Consider the following 19,806-nt stretch of genomic DNA (forward strand, 5'->3'; position numbering starts at 1 on the left):
AATGGTTTTTGGGCAGACGGGTTGGGGGCCTATGGCAAGGATGGGCATTAGGGTGATTGTTTGAGCCACCCTGATGAATACTAGTCCTTCATCAGGGCCCAGAACCCAGGAAGTTTCTCCCAATACCACTAAATCAGGAGACAGATCTTGTCAGAGTAGTTACAATGAAAATTACCTGAGATAGGGGGCCCTGCTTGGAGAGCAGAGGGTTCTTTTGTATTGTTTTGGGACTTGATCAACATTTCTTGTACAAAGTCCTAGGCAACGTGAATTTTCCTCTTGCCTTACATTTCCCATCCCGTTGAGGGTGTGTGATGGGACCATAGGCAGAAAAGAAAATTAACAACTTACTTGAGCACCTGAGTGTCAGGCCCATTCCACGCCCACTTTCCTTTAATCTTACCAGTGCTGTGAGGATCTCCTCTTTCATCGATGAACAAATTGGGGCTTAGAGAAGTGACTTGCCTGAAGTCTCATTGCTAGTAAAGGGCAAACCAGACCTCAAAAATCAGGCAGGTAAGGAACCAGGATTTGCATACAGTATCAGACTCCAAAGTCTCTATTCTGTCCATGATATTTCCTACAGTGCCTTCCACAAGACAAAAAACTAGACAAGTGCTGTAGTAGACAACATTCAACTTTAATGTCCTCAGGATGGGGTGAAGGGCTGGGGGAGGGTAAAAAGCCTGGGAACCTGGCTGAACCACTGCCCGAGGGGGCCTCTTCCTCTGTGGGTCAGGTGAGTCATCTCACGACTGGGGAAGTTGTTATCCCAGACCTTGATCTCCACCCAGTATCTTGTATCTCTTATCTTGGAGCAGAGGGTCACCTGTTTTTGTAAGGCCCTTGAACTAAGAATGGTTTTTACCTTGAAAAGGTAGTAAAAAAAACCAAGAATATACAACAGATTGTATGTGGTCAGCAAAGTTTAAAACATTTACTGTGGGGCCCTTGACAGAAAAATTTGCTGACTCCTCTTAGGGAACTAGATACACTGTAGGTAGCAGGCTGCAGTGGAAGAGAAGACTCCTGTCCTTCCCTGGAAGGAGTGCTCACAGAAGTACAACAGTGTGAGAGGTGGAGTGGATGAGTGTGTCTATGTGTGTTGGCACTGAGGGTAATCACAGCTGGACCTGCTCGTAAGGGCCGATCCAGCTGTCGGCCAGTTCCCGCAGGGTGCTATACCGCCTTTCAAACTCCTCCTGGCTGCAGTGCTGCAAGAGCTGACCCACCTCCTCAGTGAGGAGAGTCACGGCCAAGTGTTTATCCAGGGTCTCACTCCATTTGCTGCCCAGGATGTTGTCTAGACTGGCAGCACAACCTTCTGTCCACGGAGACGGCAACATGTCGGGTTGGAGCACCTGGTGGCGGGCACTGAGCATGGCTAGGATGTGGCGGCAGGGCAGGCGGAAGGCCTGGTGAAAGTAGCAGCTGCAGCTGGCAGGGGGCTGGGGCTGCACCCTATGGGTGTCCTCCAAGATCTGGATGTTCACCTTTTCTGAGCCAGAGCCAATGAGGTGCACGGATTTCTGGACCACGGCAAGCTCACCTAGGCAGAGCTGGGCGGCTGGCCCTGTGCAGATGGTGTGGAGGGAGTGTTGGATGCAGGCTTCTACCAACTGCTCCACTTTGGGGCTTTGGGGGCTGATGTCTGAAGGGGCACAACTGCTCTGGGGATTCAGGCCCAGGCTGAAGCTTGCCATGTCTCCAGAGTTCTGTTGCATGTATCGGAGCAGGGAGGTCATGCCTTGTTCCACAGACGGGGTGGTGCCAAAGAACTGGCTGAGGACTCGGGTGGTGACCTCCAGGCCCTGGAAGTAGCGGCTGCTCTCGGCGTGGCTCCTCCAGCGGTGGGCCAGCCAGATGCGGTCGTTGAGCAGCCAGTATGAGTGGAGCTTGGGCAGCTGGTCTGGGGGGATGCAATTGCTCAGGAGTGTGTACAATTTCCTCAGGTTGCCAGCTGTGGCCGAGCACATTGTGCTCTGCAGGGAGGTCAGGAGTACCTGCTCCACAGGCTGTTCGAGGGAAAGCTGATAGAACTTGCCCTGGAGGAACTTACAGATGTGGAAGGCTGAGGGCAGGACCTCAGCTGCGGGGAACTCCATAGCTAGGGTGGGCAGGGGGAGGAAGTAGGGATCCACTAGGATGGTACAGACTCTCTCCCAGGCTGGGTTAAACTTCTTGAACACCTGGAACATCTGGGCTAGGCCTTCAGCATCCTCCTTGGTAGGAATGGCGAAGTAGACTGCCCGGGCAAGATGACCCTCCAGCGGTACCCGAGGGCCATCTACAAGGAAGGTATATAACACCTTGCCCCTTGGATTATAGGTCCGGTGGATAAATAAGATCTCAGGGAAATGGGCAAAGACGCTCTGCATAAAGCAGCTCTGATAGTTGAGGGTATCTAGCTTGGCAGTCTTACTAACCTGGTACAGCAGCACAGGTGGGCTGGGGTCCTCAATCAGGAGCTCATTCAGCATTGTCAGGGCCATGGGAGGACGGGAGGTGTCTAGATGCCAAGGTCAAAATATTTCTCTGCAAGGCTGCTGTCCAGGAGTCTCTCAGTCTCTCAAGCTCCAACTAAGTTGAGGCTTGAGGATGGACTGTAGTTCCCAGATCTTGTTCCAAAGATGGGCCTATGGAGAGGAACACAGGTTTAAGGAAACAGTATGAGGCTCGACTCTTCAATTATTCATCCAGATAATATTTATTGAATACTTACTATGTATCAGCACTGTTCTAGGGGAGATATACAATAAACATGTAAACAAATAAACAGGACATATCAGATAATGAAGGTTACAAAGACCACAAAACTGGGTAACAGGTAGAGAGTAAACTGGGGGAGAGAGGGATATTTTAGCTAAGATGGTCAGGGAAGTCCTTTCTGGAGGAAGGGAGGATGACATTGGAGCTAAGACCTAACTGATATGCCAGCCTTGGAAAGATTTGGTTCCACAAGATCTAAATGGGCATGAAGGCCAGAGCTGCATATATATTTTTTTAAAGCATTTCAAATATTTGTACAGAACTTTATATTTACAAATTGCTTCTTGGCATCCATTCTTTAATCTGGTCCCGATATATGCAAGAGAACAGCAATTGCCCCCAAATTGCTGTGTGATCTTGGGCAAGTCAGTGACACCCTCTGAGCTTCAATCGCTTCAACCATAAAACAGGGTTAACAAACGTACACAGCTTCTCCTGTCTCTATATAAATCCCTTTATTAACTGCAAAATTCTAATCCAGTGTTTCCTCTATTTGACCCCAAAGCAAGTTATTGTCCCCATTTTACAGATGAGAAACTGAGGCTCAAAGAGGATAAGTGACTTGCCCACCATTATTCAGTAAGTAGCGGGACCTTGACTGCTTTCCAAAGAAAGTACCTGAGGTCCAAAAACCGGGGACAGGGAGAGGACGGGGCCTCTGACCTCTCACCTCTAGCCCAGGTGGGAAAATGCTGATGTATGGCAATCCCATACGGAGTCCGGCCGGAGCCAGAAGAGAAGTCAACCTCTCACCCCTTTGGGAGCTGTGTCAGGGCTGACCGTAGTCGTCACACTTCTACCCCTTCCGAAATCAGTCACCCACAGCCTGGCTCTGTCGCCATTTCTCCTTATTTGAGCCAGTCTGACTCTGACTGACCTCTAGGTTCACCAACCGCGGCTCCAGTTTCCCGTGACTCAGGCCAATAGCCTGAGGAGCTCGCCTTAGGTCTTTGGTGTGCAGACCAATCGTCGGCCCGCGACGCGTGGGCGGTGCTGTTACCAGGGTTACGAGGGGCTCGGCTGGCGGTAACCAATGAAAGCCTGAGGACACTTGCCTTGAGGCGAGTCTGAGTCCTGAGGCTGGAACTCTGTAACCTGCCATCTGCGGAGATGACTGGAAGGGCTTGTTACTATGGAAACTCCCTCAGAGGCCGAAAATGAAAATAAATACCAAGCAGTGTTAAATGAATTTTTTTTCTTTTCTGGTCAAATTCCAAAGCCCCGGGACAGGGGTGGGGTGGGCAGGAAAGGGTGCATATGTAGTTGTAAAAGGTCTTCTGCCTTGGAGAAACTGAGGCCCAGGTCTCAAATTCTGACTCTAGGTCAGGGGTCAGGGGCCGAACCTTAGATCTGAGGATGTCCAGATCTCCTTGAGAGAGCTCGATGTTGCCCAGCCAACCCCTCCTGGTATTTTACACAAAGAGATCTAGAATGGCACCGTGGCTTGTTTAAGGCCATGGTGAACTAGTCCAAGAACCAAGACCGACTGCCATCTTTTGACCTCAGTTCCCCTGAAGATAGCATCCTGGAAAGCTGGGTGGCTACCAGGCTCCAGGTGATTAAGATTACAAAGTAGCAACAACAAAAGTCAGTGTTGATGATAACTGCAGTGAAATGTTCTGTTTTTATAAATCTAGAGGGGGAACTGGGACTGGAACAAGCCAACACACTAATTTTTGCAGATGAAGAACCTGGGGTCAAAAAAAATTAGGGACTTTCCCACAGTCTCCCGGCAAGCTGCAGGCTCAGTGGAGTCGAGGATTCAGGTTTTTTCCCTTCCTGTCTATTTGGTCTCCTCCTGCTTGTGAAGATGGGATTCTAATGGTGGCACTAAATCTTCTATTTTAAGATTTGGATCTCTGGTCTTTTTTAAAGCTTTCTTTCCTTTTTTTGTCTCTTAATGATTCTGCTTCCTGTACATTTACTCTGTAGACCAGTTTCAAGGTTTCTATTTCCATCGGCCCAGTGCTGGCCCGGTGACTTGAGAGAGGTTTTCCATCTGTGTGGGATCCACTTCTGGCTCCAAGTTAAATCTACACAACATATGCAAAGGTGACAATAACCGGTTTCACTACACCTTCCACCCTCCCCCCAAACCCAAATGGACAAAGCCGAACTCAACAGAAAATTCCACTACAGGCCGAAACCACCTTAGGCCTGGAGAAACCCCCCAAAATGTGCTGAATAGACACCATCTTATCTTAGAAGTCATGTTGTCCTGCTCCCTGCTGGCCTGTGATGCATTGAAGAGAAAACAGCTTCTGTGCCTCCCCTTGTAAAACTCCATACCCCTCTTACCCGGGGAGGTCATGGTCTTTTTTAACCTGACCTCCCACAGCTCAAACTCGCCAAATAACTTCTAAAGGACCAACTTTGGTCTCCCGCGATGCATTCCTCCGGCCCTGCCTAATGCTGCTAGAATACTAGGCAGCAGCAAATCAGTGTTGACGGCTTTGTTGGTAGGAAGAGCATGAAGGAAGTGGTGTATTGTTAAATCCTTGAATTTGAGGCGTCAGGTTTCATTTTCCTTCACAAGCCCCATTTGATCCCTTTCCTGTTCAAGCAACACATATTTCCCTTGCTTTTTTTTATTTTATTAAAAAAAATCTTTATTTAATATGAATAAAAATAGATACCAATAACAGATTCTTTGTAAACAGCCAAGGATCACCCTCCTTCCTTTTGTCCCTGAAAACAGGCCCTTTTATCAGGTCCACTGTGTCTCACCCCCTCCCGGGGTAGGGGTTCATCTCTGTAAAATAAATAAGATCTGATTTCAGGGATTGGGGAAGAAAAAGGAATGACCTTTCAACACGGAGACAACTTTGGCCTTGAACAACGAATGAGGCTCCAGAGCAATGCCTAACGTAGGGCAGAAAAGGGCGGGTTCAAAGGACTGTCACACAGTGGGGCTCCCCTTCCCCCTATTGCAACAATCTTCCCAGCCCTACCTAGGAAGACACCGGTTAAAATGCTGACCCCTAGCATGTCCTGCCCACGGTGAGTGCTCACACTTCCAGGGAGAGGGGTTTGTGGTCCAATGCGCCAGTGCATGTGCTTCAGTCATGAATCGTGGCTCCAGCAAGAGGCAGTCCCTCCCTTTCCTCCTGTTTTCCCCAGAGAAAAGGGAGGCGGCCCACATCCCTGAAGTCCCCTGGCTGCGGAGTGGGCTCAGGTGGCTGGTGCGGGTCAGCCCAGATGTCCACAATCTTGCGCAGGGTGGAAAAGCGCTCCTCTAGCTCTGCTCCCTCACTTTGCATTAGCAGGTTTGCTAGCTCCCTGCTTAGGTCCTGAATCATGTCGTTCTGTGCCTGCTTCCCAGGCTGGCCTGTGTTTGGGACCACAACAGGGTCCCGGAGCTCCCCAGTGGGCCCCAGGAGGTGCTGGTACCTCTTTTGCCACCGGCGGCACACCATGGTTTCACCCACAGGCTTCTGGCTGGTGTGCAGCAGGGCCAAAATGTGCCGGCACGGCAGGTGGTACCACTGTTGAAAGGAACAGCTGCAGCTACAGCCATCTTTGCTAACCTGGTGAGAGTCCTCTAGCAGCTGAACATCCACTGAGGAGCCAGCCATGTCCACCAGGTGGGTAGAGTTCTGCACCACCTCCCACTCATTGTAGCACAGCTTATAGGCCAGTTCGGAGCCACTCTGGTGCAAGGTGTCTAGCATGCCACCCTGGGAGGGCTGCACCTGTGGCTGCTGCTGCAGCTCCATCTGCTGTGCGTATGGCTCTGTGTCTTTCACAGGGAGCCTGGTGAAGCTCCCGCCACAGATTCCAAAAGCCTTCTTGGACTTGGGCGGCATGCTTGCTGGCCGGGCTCGCTTTAACTTGGGAGGAGCTGTGGGCAAGTTCTTCAGGCCTTTGGTATTAAAGAAGTCGATGTAATCCACAAAGCGGAGGATGCAGTCCAGCAGGGACTGCGGTTCCCGAAAGAGGCTTGACACCTTGCTGGTGACGATGTCTAGGCTGTCCATGTAGGTGTTACACGCGTGCAGGCCCTTCCTGACGTGCATGTACCACAGCAGTTCACAGGAGAACCAGTGGGCCTGCAGGAAGCTGAAGAGTTCCTCGTCTAGTAGGACTTGGGACATTTGACAGAGATTTTGCAGGCTGGCCTCAGAAGTGACAAACACAGCCTCCCGCAGGGCTTCCTTCATGAGATTTTTAAAGGACAGAGTTGCTGAACTACGCTGCAACTTCTTCTCCAAGAGCCGGGTCGTATGGTAGATGGAAAGGAGAATGCGGGCAGCAGGAAAGATCTCCTGCAGGACGGCTCGATGAGGGAAGGATGGGTCCACAAAGACCACCTTGATCTTGGGCCAGTCTGAGTTGAACTCTGTAAAGATACTCAGCATCTTGGCCACAGACATGGCTGTCTCGGCCTTGAGCACAGCGAAGTGTACCACTCGGCCCTCTCGTTCCTTGTTCTCCACCAGGAAAGCATAGAGGAAGTGACCCTGGGCGTTCTCCACCCGGTGCAGCAAGAGGTTTTCTGGGAAGCGGATGAACAGGTTGCTCATCTTGCTGCTCTGGAAGCTGAGCCGGTCCAGGTCTTGGCTGTTGCCTACGCTGAGCGAGGCCATGGAACCCTCGTCCACCTTAAGAAAGTTCTTCATCACTGTTGCTATCTTGGCCAGGTCTGACGCCGTGATACCTTCTTGCTCTGCCTTTGAGGCTGCTTGGACCTGACCTAAGCTAAACGATGGTTCAACCGGGGACTTGTCAACCCCGTTGGGCTCCTTCTTGAATGTGGGCTGCGCAGGCTGGGGTTTCTGCAGGCAAATTGTCTTTTGAGGTTTGCCATCGGTGTCTCCCCCAGGACCTGCGGTTTTGGCGTCCACGTGTATATGCTGGGTGTTGAGTTCACTGACGAATAGTCTATCCAGTTTCTCATTGTACCGCAGGAGCAGGTATGCTGGGCACAGGTCCGCCTCTGGTGTTCTCTTCCTGTTTGACTGGGTCCGAATACAGACAAATTTCACCTGCACATATCTAGGGAAGGTAGAGGTGACAATGAGAAAGGTGCTGACCACCCCCTTGCTTCTAAGACAAGGCTGTAGGGACTTACAGTGGCTGATCTATCTCCCGGAGGCACAGTGCAGTGTGGGCTGGAGGGAAGGAAGGCTCACATTCACTCTCCAGTCCCAGAGTATTCGGCTTTTCTTCCAGACCCTAACTCACTGAAACCCCCTTTATTTTCACCTATAGCAGTTCCAAGCCTCAACTCCTTTCAAACCCCCTTTATTTTCACCTATAGCAGTTCCAAGCCTCAACTCCTTTCATTCACTCTCTGCTGCCCATCTGTAGCTGCCAACAATTCAATCTAAGGCAAGACACAAGGGAAAATAGACATAAGGCAGCAGCAGAGTGCCTAGCTGGTTACTTCCTATTTAAAATGTCCCCTTCGTTCCTGCCTTTTGGGAGCCACTGCGTCCTCCACAGCAAAGATAAAAGTGGCTCTCAGAGGTAAGGTTGTGTCTGGGCCTCCTCTCTAAAAGGGAAGATCTCTGTGCATCTTTCATTTAAAGAAAAATGTCCACATCTTAAGAGATTTTGAGAACCCCTGGCCTAGAAGGTCTTTAGCGTCCCTGCCGGCTTTGCCATTATAACCACAAAGCGATGATTCAAATGAGAAGGGAATTAAATTGAATATCTGCTCTTTTTCTCTTTCTATCCCCATTCAACCCATGCTTCAAGGCCCAAATCAGGTGCTGCCTTCTCCAGGAAGCTTTTGTGGATGCCCTCAAGCCACAGTAATTGCTCTTTTCTCTGAATTCTTAGCATTTATTTAAAAGGCTTAGAAGATTCTCTGGAAAGCAATATACCTAGAGGTTAGACCGTGGGGTGCTGGAGGCTGAATGCTGGATTTGAATCCAGGCTCCACCACTCAGAAGCTGTTTGATCTTTGGCAAGTCATGTCACCTCTCTGTGCACAGTTTCCTCCTCATTAAATGAAACGACCTTATTAGGGTTGTTATGAGAATTAAATAAGCCACAGACATAATATTTAACCCAGAGCCTGGTTCGGTCTTTTATTTATTCTAAGTACAAGCCAGGCTACAGTAATCATAGCTCCCATGCCTGCGACATTCTCCTGGGTGTTTAGGCAGTACATTCTCCATTGGATGGGGGCTGTCTTCAAGTGGCACGACAGAGTTATTCCTCAGTGTATTTCAAGCACCTAACACAATGCTATTCCTTTAGCAGACCCTTATCAACAATCTACTGCAGGAATGACTCATGGACCACTGGTGTGTGAAACTGTCACATCCCTTCCTCCTCAGGGAGTGTCCCAGCCCAAAGTCCAGAGAAGAGAGAACATATCTCAGCCCCTGACATGACATGACATAGCCTGGGCACCTCACCAACCCCTTTCCAAACACCCTAATCCAGCTTGTCCTGTTTGTTCACCCTGTGGGGCAAGCTTTAGACAAACAGGACATGCCAGGACCACAGGGTGGAGGGGCCCAAGGCCGAAACACCTGCACGTGTTGTGTGCACAGTGCTGGGGCGGTAACATTATCCCCAGCCTAGAAGGGCCTGGAGCAGCCCCGTAGTAAGGCAAGGCCAGTGAAGGGTGGCTGCAGTGTGGCCTCTGCCTGCATCTCCAGCCACTTTTCTACCCCCTCACCATCTTGTGTTTTTATGCCCTAGAAAGACAAACTATCTACAGCTGTGTCTTTGTTCTCATTTGTCTCTCTGTCTGGAATGCCCTTCCCACCTGCCTTTATCTCAGAGCTTACTCATTCTTCAGGACAATGAGTAACCACCACCTTCTCTAGGGGGACTTCCACAAGCCTTTAGATGGGGCCCTGCCCTTCTGCTGGCTTCACTTCTTAGCATAACTCTAGCTCATCAAATTATGTTGATTTTATGTGCTCTTAGCATATGCTTGTAAAGCTAGTCGAAAGAAAAGATACTGGCGAATGCCAATCATAAAACTCTCTTTCTGCTTTTCTTGGTTCCATTACCGACTGCACCTCCCAGAATGGAAACCCTGCATTCTTTTTAATTACTCTTTCTCCATGTCTATATCCAATAGGTTAGCAAGTCTTTTAAATTCTTTCCTACCACTACTACATGTATTCAGGATTATTATACGCCAGGCTACATGTTAGTCCCTCACATGAAAGGGTTCTAGCACCCAAATTTTACAGGTGGGGAAACAGGCTTAAAGAGGTTTTCAAGGATGAGAATCGGGGATTTAATCCTCCAGTTACAACCGAAGGATCTGGGATTTGAAATAAGCCTGCTTGGCTACAGTCTGCGTGGATAACCAATATGCTGACTCTCTTCTTTCAAAATATTTCTCCTTTCTCTGAATTCTCCTTTTATCCTCCTTAACTTGACCCTCAACACATTGGTTGTTCAGGTTCAATAAGCTCCATCAAGATCTCTAAACATACTGTCCTTGGTGGCTCCTGCTTTTCAAACTGAATGAGTGCTAGGTTGAAATCTGTTCTGTTTCTGCCTGCTACCTTTACTCTTTTTTTATCGTGATATAACTCACATATAGGGAAATATACATTCTTTTGTCAGAATTCTTTGAGCACTGTAGTTATTTTAACCTACACTTCTGTCTGTCTCCCTGGCTAAAGCATAGACTCCCTTCAAGGACAGGATTTTATACAGTTATCCCTCTGTATCTCCAGGGGATTGATTGGTTCCAGGAACCCCAAGAATACCAAAATTTGCAGATGCTCAAATCCCTTATATAAAATGGCATCATATTTGCACATAAACGATGTACATCCTCCTATATACTTGAATTCATCTCTAGATTACTTAGAATGTAATAGAATGTAAATGCTATGCAAAGAGTTGTTACACTACATTGTTTAGGGAACAATGACAAGAAAAAAAGTCTGTACATGTTCAGTATAGACACAACCATCAACCCTCGTAGGCCTAACTACATAGCACATGTCAACCACAACGTTAACTCCCCCCCGCCCAAATATTTTCGATCTGTGGTTGGTTGAATCCATGGATACAGAACCCGCAGATACAGGGCTGACTGCACGTCTCTGAATCTTCCTTCTTGCTTATACCTAAAAGAGCTCAGTCAGGATCTGGAGAAAGGGAGTCAGCCAGTCTTGCTTCCTTCTCATCTACCCTGTAGCTGTTTGTATTCCCCTAAGTGTGCCCCCCCGTGCCTGGTACTGTACCAGGCACAGACTAGGTACTCTAAACACACACAGTGAGTGAACATTCCTGAGTTACTGTACGACACAGAAAGTTTTCCTATAACAAGTATACTAGGCAAGTCACTGGGAGAGTTCTGTCAGATGACTTGGCTTCTAGTCCTAGCACTACTACTCTTCCCGTAACCTTGGAAAAGTCCTTTGTTTAATTTCAAACATTTACTAAACCCTACTATGTACCAAACACTAGACTCATTGCTCTGAAGGCTAGAGACACAAATTAGATAGTCTCTACGCTCAGTCTAGTGAACAGAGAGATTATTAAATAGATGGCCAGGAAAGTCAAGATTAAGTGAATGATTAAACAGAGGTCAAGCGATATACTTATAACTGAATAGCATTCACTCTGACTATGGGACTTGGAATAGATTAACTAAAGCTTTTGATTCATTTTACGTAAGATTTGTGTCCTTGTGGGTAAACTGCCCCTTGAGCAATAGGATTTTTATAAACGGAGTAAAACCATTTTAGACATTATAACTTGAGTTAGGAATAAGACTCAGTCAGAAGATCTGATTTAAATTCCAGCTTTACCACTTAGTTGTGTGAACTTGGATAAGTCACTTCACTTCCTCAAAGCCTCCAATTCCTAATCTACGAATATGAAGATAACAAGAGTGCTGGTCTATGGATAATCAGTACCTGATCCAAGAATAATCAATACTACTAAAAATGAATTCATTCCAAAAGCTGCTGACCCCACATCCCTTAGCCCCCTTCTCCCTAACAGCAGGCCAACTTTATTCAGGTTGCAATTCCTCTCCCACATGGCTAAGTGCTTCAGACCCAGTCTAAACCAACTATGGTAATCTCATTAGGAATGGGCATGGAGATGGCCCAATTCTGGGCAAAGAAGCATGATGGGAAATCTGCAAGAAACCAAGGAAGGCTTTTTCTTCTGGATGTAACTCCTGTATTTGTGCCATGTGAGAAGCCACCCTGAGGGCAAAGGTGAGACCTGAGGATAGCAGTGTGGAAAGAAGCAAAAAAACTTGGCCACTGAAACAATCACCTTCAAAAGCCCACCTCTGGGTTTCTAAGAAATAAGGCATTTTGAGTCATGGTTTTTTCAGTAAATTGCAGCCAAAAACATCTCCAGAAACAACATATCATAGTAAATAGTGGAAAAAAAGATTTGAGTGGAACTTTATGTTAAAAAATGAGACTAAAATTATGAAATTTAACAAAATGTAAGTTATAATGGTGAGTGTATGCCAATTCTTAGAATAATCAAAGAATGACTTAAAACGTCAACTGTAAGGGGGTGGGGGAGGGAGATGAGGGTAAGGGGGATCAAATATATGGTGATGGAAGGAGAACTGACTCTGGGTGGTGAACACACAATGGGATTTATAGATGATGTAATACAGAATTGTACACCTGAAATCTATGTAATTTCACTAACAATTGTCACCCCAATAAATTAAAACAAAAAAAAAGAAATTGAATAAAAAAGTAGTTTTTTAAAAAAAGAAGTTCTTTAGACAGAAGGAAAACAATATAGGTCAAAAACTCGGATGGAAATGAAGAAAGAGCACTGGAGAATGATAAGTAAAGATAAAATAAAAGCTATTATTGTTCAAAAAAAACAAAACAAAACAAAAAACCTCAACTGTTTTTTTTTTTTCCCCTGGTACATATTTTCCCCAAACATTATGATACTTTTTATTTCCTGTTTCCCTTTTGCAACATGTAAAGATCAGTTTTACCAAAATATTCCTGGGCTTCATCATGTTTCGCAAGGGCCTAATTTAATTTTTGTTATGCAAATCCTTGGCTTTTCATATCATACATATCATCATCCTTATTGATTTCTCTTCCTCTTTTGTTAACTGGTATAAGGCTGCCGGTGATATAAGGAGTTCTGTATCATTACTTTCAGGACTCAGCTCTTGGGCAATGTGTAATTTCAGTTTGCAATTAGTTTTATTTGCATTGTATTATCTTGATATTTACCACATCTATTCATTAGCCAGAAACTGACTACCAAAGATGTTGATGGGACTTGTATGGATAAGCAGGAAGGAATGATTACGTCGTGACTCATTTTATAAGAGGCCAGTGCATTTGCCAGATTTTTATGATATTTACTTTCCTATCCAGCCTTGTGACTATGAAGACATGGAAAATGAAAACCCAGATAACGGGGCTTAGTTCAAACGGTGTGATGAGGATAAAAGAAAACAATGCCTGTAAAGTTCTTAGCAGAGTGTCTGGAATGCATTCCAAAGAAGTGTTTTTAAAAGGTCGCTATTAAACTGAGCTCCATGGACAGACACATCAGAATACTTCATGGAGTGTTTGAAGCATATCAATCCCCAAAAAGACGTAACAAGAAACCCCACAACAGCCATATATAAAAATATGGGGAGGGAAACTGGGTACAAAATCACAGAATCTTCCCATTGACTGAGACTTTTGGTCACTTAGTGGTAACCACTACAGCACATTTCTTTGGCTCTTAAAATACTTATTGCTTTCTGTCATGTACTACAGTTACAATTTAGGCAAATATTTACTGAGCACTATGTGTCTGCCACTATGTATTTTTTTATTTAATCCCCACATCCTCTTCATTTGACAGAAGAATAAACTGTGTGGCAAAGATTAAGTCTTGCCCAAAGTCTGGGGTGATGCCTGTCTTTCTGACTTCAAAGCTCTCACTTTTAACCATTATGCCAGCTTTTCCTGAGCTTTAAGGAATCACAAACCACCTTTCACATAACTGCCCATATAACATTTGCTTTATTAGTTTTAAATGGTTTTCTTTAAATCAACTCACTTTATTTAATAAGGATCTTTATGTTTCGATATTAACATAAATACTTACTGTTAAAATGATCTCATCTGTCCACCAGTAGTATGCATAACTGGTTGCGGGGAAACGTTGCATTCTGCTAAATTATGTCCTAAAAACATTTCCCCCACCCGCCCCCCAGTCCCACACGAGAAGCACTGATCCCACACATTCATACACCACTCAAAAAGCCCAACACTGTGTGCTTTGCACAGAGCCAGTTCCAATAAATGATCCAAGAATACTCTTTACAACATCCCAACAGGCAGTCAACCCATCGCTGCTAAAGGCCTGGGCTGCTCATGAATTCACTTCCTCATAAGCTAGCTCACTCCACTGTTGTCCTCAAATGCAGAGACCACAATTTACTCATCTTTGTACCCCAGCTCAGTGCCTGGCAATAAACATTTTACCTCTTACTAGATGTCTGTTGAATGAATAAAGGAACAAGGGGAATTAAAAAGCTGGTACAGCTCAGTGGTTAAGTAGGGCAGTGAAGAGCTCTGGCGATAAGCAGGCGGGGTCTGACCTTGAATTCTAACACCCAGGTGCTGTCTTAATAGTTTCTTGAACTCATACCCTCTTCCCTGCTCCAACATGCCCCCCTCCTTTCTGCCCATTCCTTTTTCTTGGCTGTAACTGTACCAAATTCAGACTTCCCTGGCTCACATGCGGTGATTTTAAAGGTGAGGGTGCTTTTTGTTCTAGGTTCTCTTATTATTGTCCTCATCCGAGTCTTGGTGACCTCAGTCCCTGCTCCTGGCCTGCCCTTTTGCTCAAGCATGTAGAATTTGGAAACTCTGAGCCTTAAGGAAACGCAGAGGTAGAAACTATTAGTCCTTTAGGCATTTAACTTTTCTTGGATGTTTTCCATCTGCATAATAATGTTATTAGAATAGCAGTTACTACTTATGGAATATTTTCTATGTATTAGGCACTGTGGGAAGCACTTTACATATATTAACTCATAACAGGAATAACAAAACCTACCTTTGATGAGGTTATTCAGAGGACCAACTCAAAGAATGAAGGTCAATGTGCTTTCTAAACTACCGCTGAAGAATGCCAGGGACGGCCTTTTTTATTTCTAATCTGCAGCCTGCGCTGGTATCAAGTGTCACCAGCACCCCACCCTACCCACCAGATTAAGGTTCCCCACCCAGCCGTCCAGACTTTTCCTTGGGAGCTCTCACTACGATTTTAAGGAAATAATTATTTCTGTAATTAAAGTTTAATATTTGTCTCCCTGACTGGAGGGGAAGCTCCATGAGGGCAGGGACCCAATTGATCTTTTTTAACACTGTATCTCCAGACACCAGCATGGAGTAAGTTTTCAGTTAACAATTATTAAAATCAATGAATTAAATTGCCCATACAATGAAATAAGGGATGTGGAATAGTCTCCAAAATACAGTGATAACTGAGAAAAGCAAAATGCAGAATGACATGTATAAACAGTATGTAGCCACTGTTAAAAAGAAAAAAGACGCGTACACACATATGAGATATGCTTGTTCAGGCTCAGTGCATCTCAGGAAGGTAACAGCAGTTGCCTCTAGATAACACTGTGGAAAGGACACTAACTTCTAGACCCTTTTGTACAGTGTCAAATTTTGTTTTTAATTAAATGACTATATTAACCACTCAAAAACAAATTCATTTTTCATATTGTTCAACCTTCAAAAACAAAAATAAATGAAACTAACCCCAACCTTCTCATCTGTTATCCGAGTCCCACCAGTTTGCTTTTCCGCTGCTCCAGTATAAATCTTCCTTCTTGCTAAGCAGGTCTCCTCACTGCCTTAAGTACAGAGGGTGCCAAAAAAATGTATACACATTTTAAGAAAGGAAAAAGCTGTATTAAAATTGTGATAATAGATACCGATAACAAAAGATGAATATAAGTCACGTTTGACTTCTGCAATTACAGGAGGTGCTCAAAGTGGTTACCATCAGCGTCCAGACACTTCTTCTTTTTTCTTTTTTTTAAAGGAAGGACAGCTCACAGTGGTCCATGCGGGGAACGAACCGGCAACCTTGGTGCTACCAGCACCATGCTCTAACCAACTGAGCTTACCGGCCACCCCTAGACATTTCTGCTTATGGTGAACTACTGCTTGAGTATAGATAGCATCTCTTAAAATGTGTATACAGGGGCCGGCCAGATGGCTCAGGCGGTTGGAGTTCCGTGCTCCTAACTCCGAAAGCTGCTGGTTCAATTCCCACATGGGCCAGTGGGCTATCAACCACAAGGTTGCCAGTTTGATTTCTCAACTCCCGCAAGGGATGGTGGGCTCTGGCCCCTGCAACTAACAACAGCAACTGGACCTGAAGCTGAGTTGCGCCCTCTACAACTAAGATTGAAAGGACAACAACTTGACTTGGAAAAAGTCCTGGAAGTACACACTGTTCCCCAATAAAGTCCTGTTCCCCTTCCCCAATAAAATCTTAAACAAACAAACAAACAAACAAACAAAAAACCTTAAAAAAATGTGTATACATTTTCTTTGGCATCCCAAGTACATGCTGTTAACATCTGCACTAACTCACACCTTTTCCCCCTCCAGGACGTTAATCCTCCTGTGGTGGGCAAAATGGTCCCCCAAAGATGTCTACTTCCTAATCTCTAGAACCTGTGAATATGATAGGTTACATGGCCAAGGGGGATTAAGATTGCAGATGGCATTAAGGTTGCTAATTAGCTGACTTGTTTTAAAGGGAAATTATCCTAGATTTCGGGGTGGGTCCAATATAATCACAGGGTCCTAAAAGTAGTAGAAGAAGGTGGCAGACAAAGGGAGCCAGAGGGAGAGAGAGATGGGAAGACAGAAACAGGTAAGAGTGATGTGAGGACTGAACCAGCCATTGCTGGCTTTGAAGATGGACGATGGGGACCATAAGCCAAGCAGTGAGGGCGTAACCAACTGCACATGAACTTCCATTTCTTTAACAAGCCTTCTGCTTTAATCCAAGCTAGCTTTGCTCAGCCTGAGAGAATTCCGAAACCCTTGCATTTAATCCCCAGATCCTCCTATTTGTACATATACGTACTGTATGTCCACTCCTTTTAATCATTAAGCCCTTAGGACATTAGCTTCTGGTCAATATCAAACTCATTTAAGAATAAAACCTCAGGTCTATTAACCCTGACTAGGATATAATAACTAAACCTCAAACAATGAATGAGGTTTTAATGAAACAAAGCTAACACCGTGGCCTCAGTTATGTTTCGACTTCGGATTCATGAAAGTGATGGCCCCGCGGACCGTATCCCCTGGAAACCAGACGGAACAATGCCACGACTGACACAAGGACCGCCTTAGCCTCGACCAATCAGTAGCGTTCTTAGCCCGAACTCCCATAGCGTAACTCTGGTTAATGATTTTCCCCCTATATAACCTAGCCACTAGAGGGCATTGGGGAGCCAGATTTTTGAGGTCAATAGATCACCTACGTCTCTGGCCTTGGAGCCAACTCCTTAAATAAAACTTTACTTTCTTTGCTGCAAACTCCTGCTTGTATTTTCTTTTGGCACGGACGTGTCCAACCAAGCGGACCCCTTTGGAGTCTGTGGTCACAAGGGCAGACTCTAGAAGTTGGAAAAGACAAGAAAACGGAGTTTCCTCTAGAGACTCCAGAAAGGAGTGCAGCCCTGCTGATATCTAGATTTTAGTGAGACCTGTGTTTGACTTCTAACCTACAGAACCGTCAGATAATAAATTTGTGTATAAACCACTACATTGGTGGTGCTGTTACAGCAGCAAATAGAAAACTGATTTTTCTCCCTTGTGAGTCCCTATATCTATTTCCCTGCATCACATGTTTAGCACTTGATGACTCATTCATTCAACAATTACTTAATGCCTGCTATACACCAAGCCCTGTGCTAGACCTGGGTATGGTCGGTCACCTGAAAGGTGTTTACGTGCAAGTGTGAGGCGTTTGGACTTGATCCTAAGCAAGTAGCACTGTGCTAATCAGTGAGAATAATGGGAAACCAGAGTCCCTCCTGGGAAGAGCTCAGCCAACCCATGGCAAGCTCTATAAATTGTAGTCCAAAACAATATGCTGTAACAGGAGTAACAGGTGCTGTGACAGCTGTAACAGGTGCTTCAGAACACAGAAGAGCAGCTAATCTAATCTTCTGGGAATTAAAGCCTTCCTAGAAAATGTGCTGAAATCTGAAGGAAAATGAATTAATTAGCTACAACAGAGTTTCCCAAATGACTAAAAGAGATCTAAAATGACCGCAGCTTGCACGAGAATATTTAAGTTATTTATAAATAGATACCATTTGGGAACCACTATCCTGTTACTTCTTACATATCCTGTTACTGCTTAGATTGGGTCTAAAACAGGTTCCTTTGAATATTAAAACTGAATTTCAAAATGTTAAATAAATTGTAGTATAGGATATGTAGTACAGAGCTGATAGTATACAAATGACTGACATTTGAGGAAAAGTGAGCTAGAATATGTGGATGGGCAAGGTTATTCTAACCAGTGGACATGGTAAGTATAAGGCCCAGGATGCTGTGGGGTTAGGACACGGGCTGAGTGTGGAGTAGACCTGATATGGGTGTACACACAATGCAAGATGGAGAGGTCAAAAGGGTCAGATGGTCTGGTGAGCAGGTTAACCGGCTTTGACTTCATTAATCCTAAAGAGCATGGGAGGCTACTTTATTGATCTGACATAGACTACATGCATCCTGAGAGCAGGACATTTTTTGTATTAGTCTCACTGCTTAGAAAGATGCTACTGGCATAGGATAAAGTTCCAACACCTCACAATGGTACCTAAGGACCCTTCAGGTAGACAACAACTGACTTCGTCTCCTGCCAAACACGGCATCCCAGATTTTCAAACATGCCACCTTCTTTCACGTATCTGTACCTTTGCTCCATAGCTCTGTCTGCACAGTTCCTTCTGGTCAAACTCCTTCATGCTACTTGATAATTAACCACTGAACTCTTAATTTGGCCCTTTGTTTCATTCACGACCCAGTAGAAACCATTACTTCCAGCATGAAGCCTTTCTCTGCTTCCCTTATCTTAGCCTCTAAGCCTGTTTTCTCATCTGCCAAATAGGAAAAATAACATTTCGCTATAATTCTCAATATAGTCCCCTGGGGTAAAGCACGCACAGATGAGAGAATGCTGCCTAGGACACAGAAAGTGTTTGAAAAACGACTGTTTATCTCAGGAGCTCAAGAACTATTTACAAAACGAATAATGCAATGAATGAATGAATGAATGAATGAATGAATGAATGAATGAACTAACCAACAACTGACTGCTGTTACTGCTTTGTAAAGAGGAGACCGATGAAGGAAATGATCGCCAAGGCATTTTTACCATTTGTGAAGGCCGTATTTTGTGTCTGGGATGGTGCTCAGAAAATGGGACAAACTTAAGTTAATGAATTCCGGAAAAGCAGTGAATGACTGTGGGTGAGTGAAGGTGAAGCGGGTGGTCAAAAATGGATGCCTGTGGAGGTTTTGCTCTCTTTTCACCAGGCACCCCGAAGGTGCTCAATGAGTGCCTGTTGAGTGCTCACAGAAACGAGGACCCAAATGCACTCCCTCCTCCTCCAGGCCACCCTCCTGGGGAGTGTGCAGCCTCCTCTCCACCCCCCTTCCCCGCCCCCACCCCGCCCTTACAGGATGTCCTCGCGGATGGAGGTGCCATGGTTGAGGTTGTGGAAGCGGACGGAGACGCGGTCCCTGAGAATGAAGGAGCACCTGTTCTCCTTTTTGTAGGCGCTGAAACACTTCTTGAAGTCCTCGTAGGTCTTGAAACAGCTGCCCAGCTCCATGGCTGCCCCCTCAGCCCACACCAGGGGCTGCCCCCAAGATGAACACCTGGGGTCAGAAGTTACAATGAGGGTCTACAGGCTGGCGTGGGCCCAGGATGCCTTCAGGGTCGGCCCCAATTAGGCGGCTTGCTATGGAGCTCGGAAGGAAACCTACGCCTAAGTGGGCTAAATGGACCAGGGGCGGCTTTGCAATCTGACAGGGGAAACGAAATTCA

The 19,806-nt window shown here is 45.7% G+C and overlaps 2 protein-coding genes across 4 annotated transcripts; both read right to left on the reverse strand.

The window, feature by feature from the left end:
• Positions 1 to 621: 621 nt before the first annotated feature.
• ZSWIM1 (zinc finger SWIM-type containing 1) lies at positions 622 to 3,659 on the reverse strand. Of its 3 annotated transcripts, none has more exons than XM_081034677.1 (2): positions 3,440 to 3,659; positions 622 to 2,636 (listed from the first exon to the last, which is right to left on the reverse strand). In XM_081034677.1, exon 2 carries the CDS (start codon positions 2,490 to 2,492, stop codon positions 1,122 to 1,124), a length of 1,371 nt encoding a protein of 456 aa, XP_080890803.1. In that variant the 5' UTR covers positions 2,493 to 2,636; positions 3,440 to 3,659; the 3' UTR covers positions 622 to 1,121. The 3 variants fall into 3 exon arrangements, with proteins under 3 accessions (XP_080890803.1, XP_080890805.1, XP_080890804.1); XM_081034679.1 differs by having other exon boundaries at positions 3,388 to 3,639; XM_081034678.1 differs by having other exon boundaries at positions 3,523 to 3,628.
• A 1,708-nt stretch (positions 3,660 to 5,367) lies between these two features.
• ZSWIM3 (zinc finger SWIM-type containing 3) lies at positions 5,368 to 19,740 on the reverse strand. Its single transcript, XM_081034673.1, has 2 exons — positions 19,437 to 19,740; positions 5,368 to 7,764 (listed from the first exon to the last, which is right to left on the reverse strand). The coding sequence occupies exons 1-2, from the start codon at positions 19,589 to 19,591 to the stop codon at positions 5,829 to 5,831; spliced, it is 2,091 nt and encodes a 696-aa protein (XP_080890799.1). The 5' UTR covers positions 19,592 to 19,740; the 3' UTR covers positions 5,368 to 5,828.
• Between the last annotated feature and the right edge of the window lie 66 nt (positions 19,741 to 19,806).

This window comes from Rhinolophus hipposideros (assembly GCF_964194185.1).
Source record: "Rhinolophus hipposideros genome assembly, chromosome: 22".
Classification (NCBI taxonomy): Eukaryota; Metazoa; Chordata; class Mammalia; order Chiroptera; family Rhinolophidae; genus Rhinolophus; species Rhinolophus hipposideros.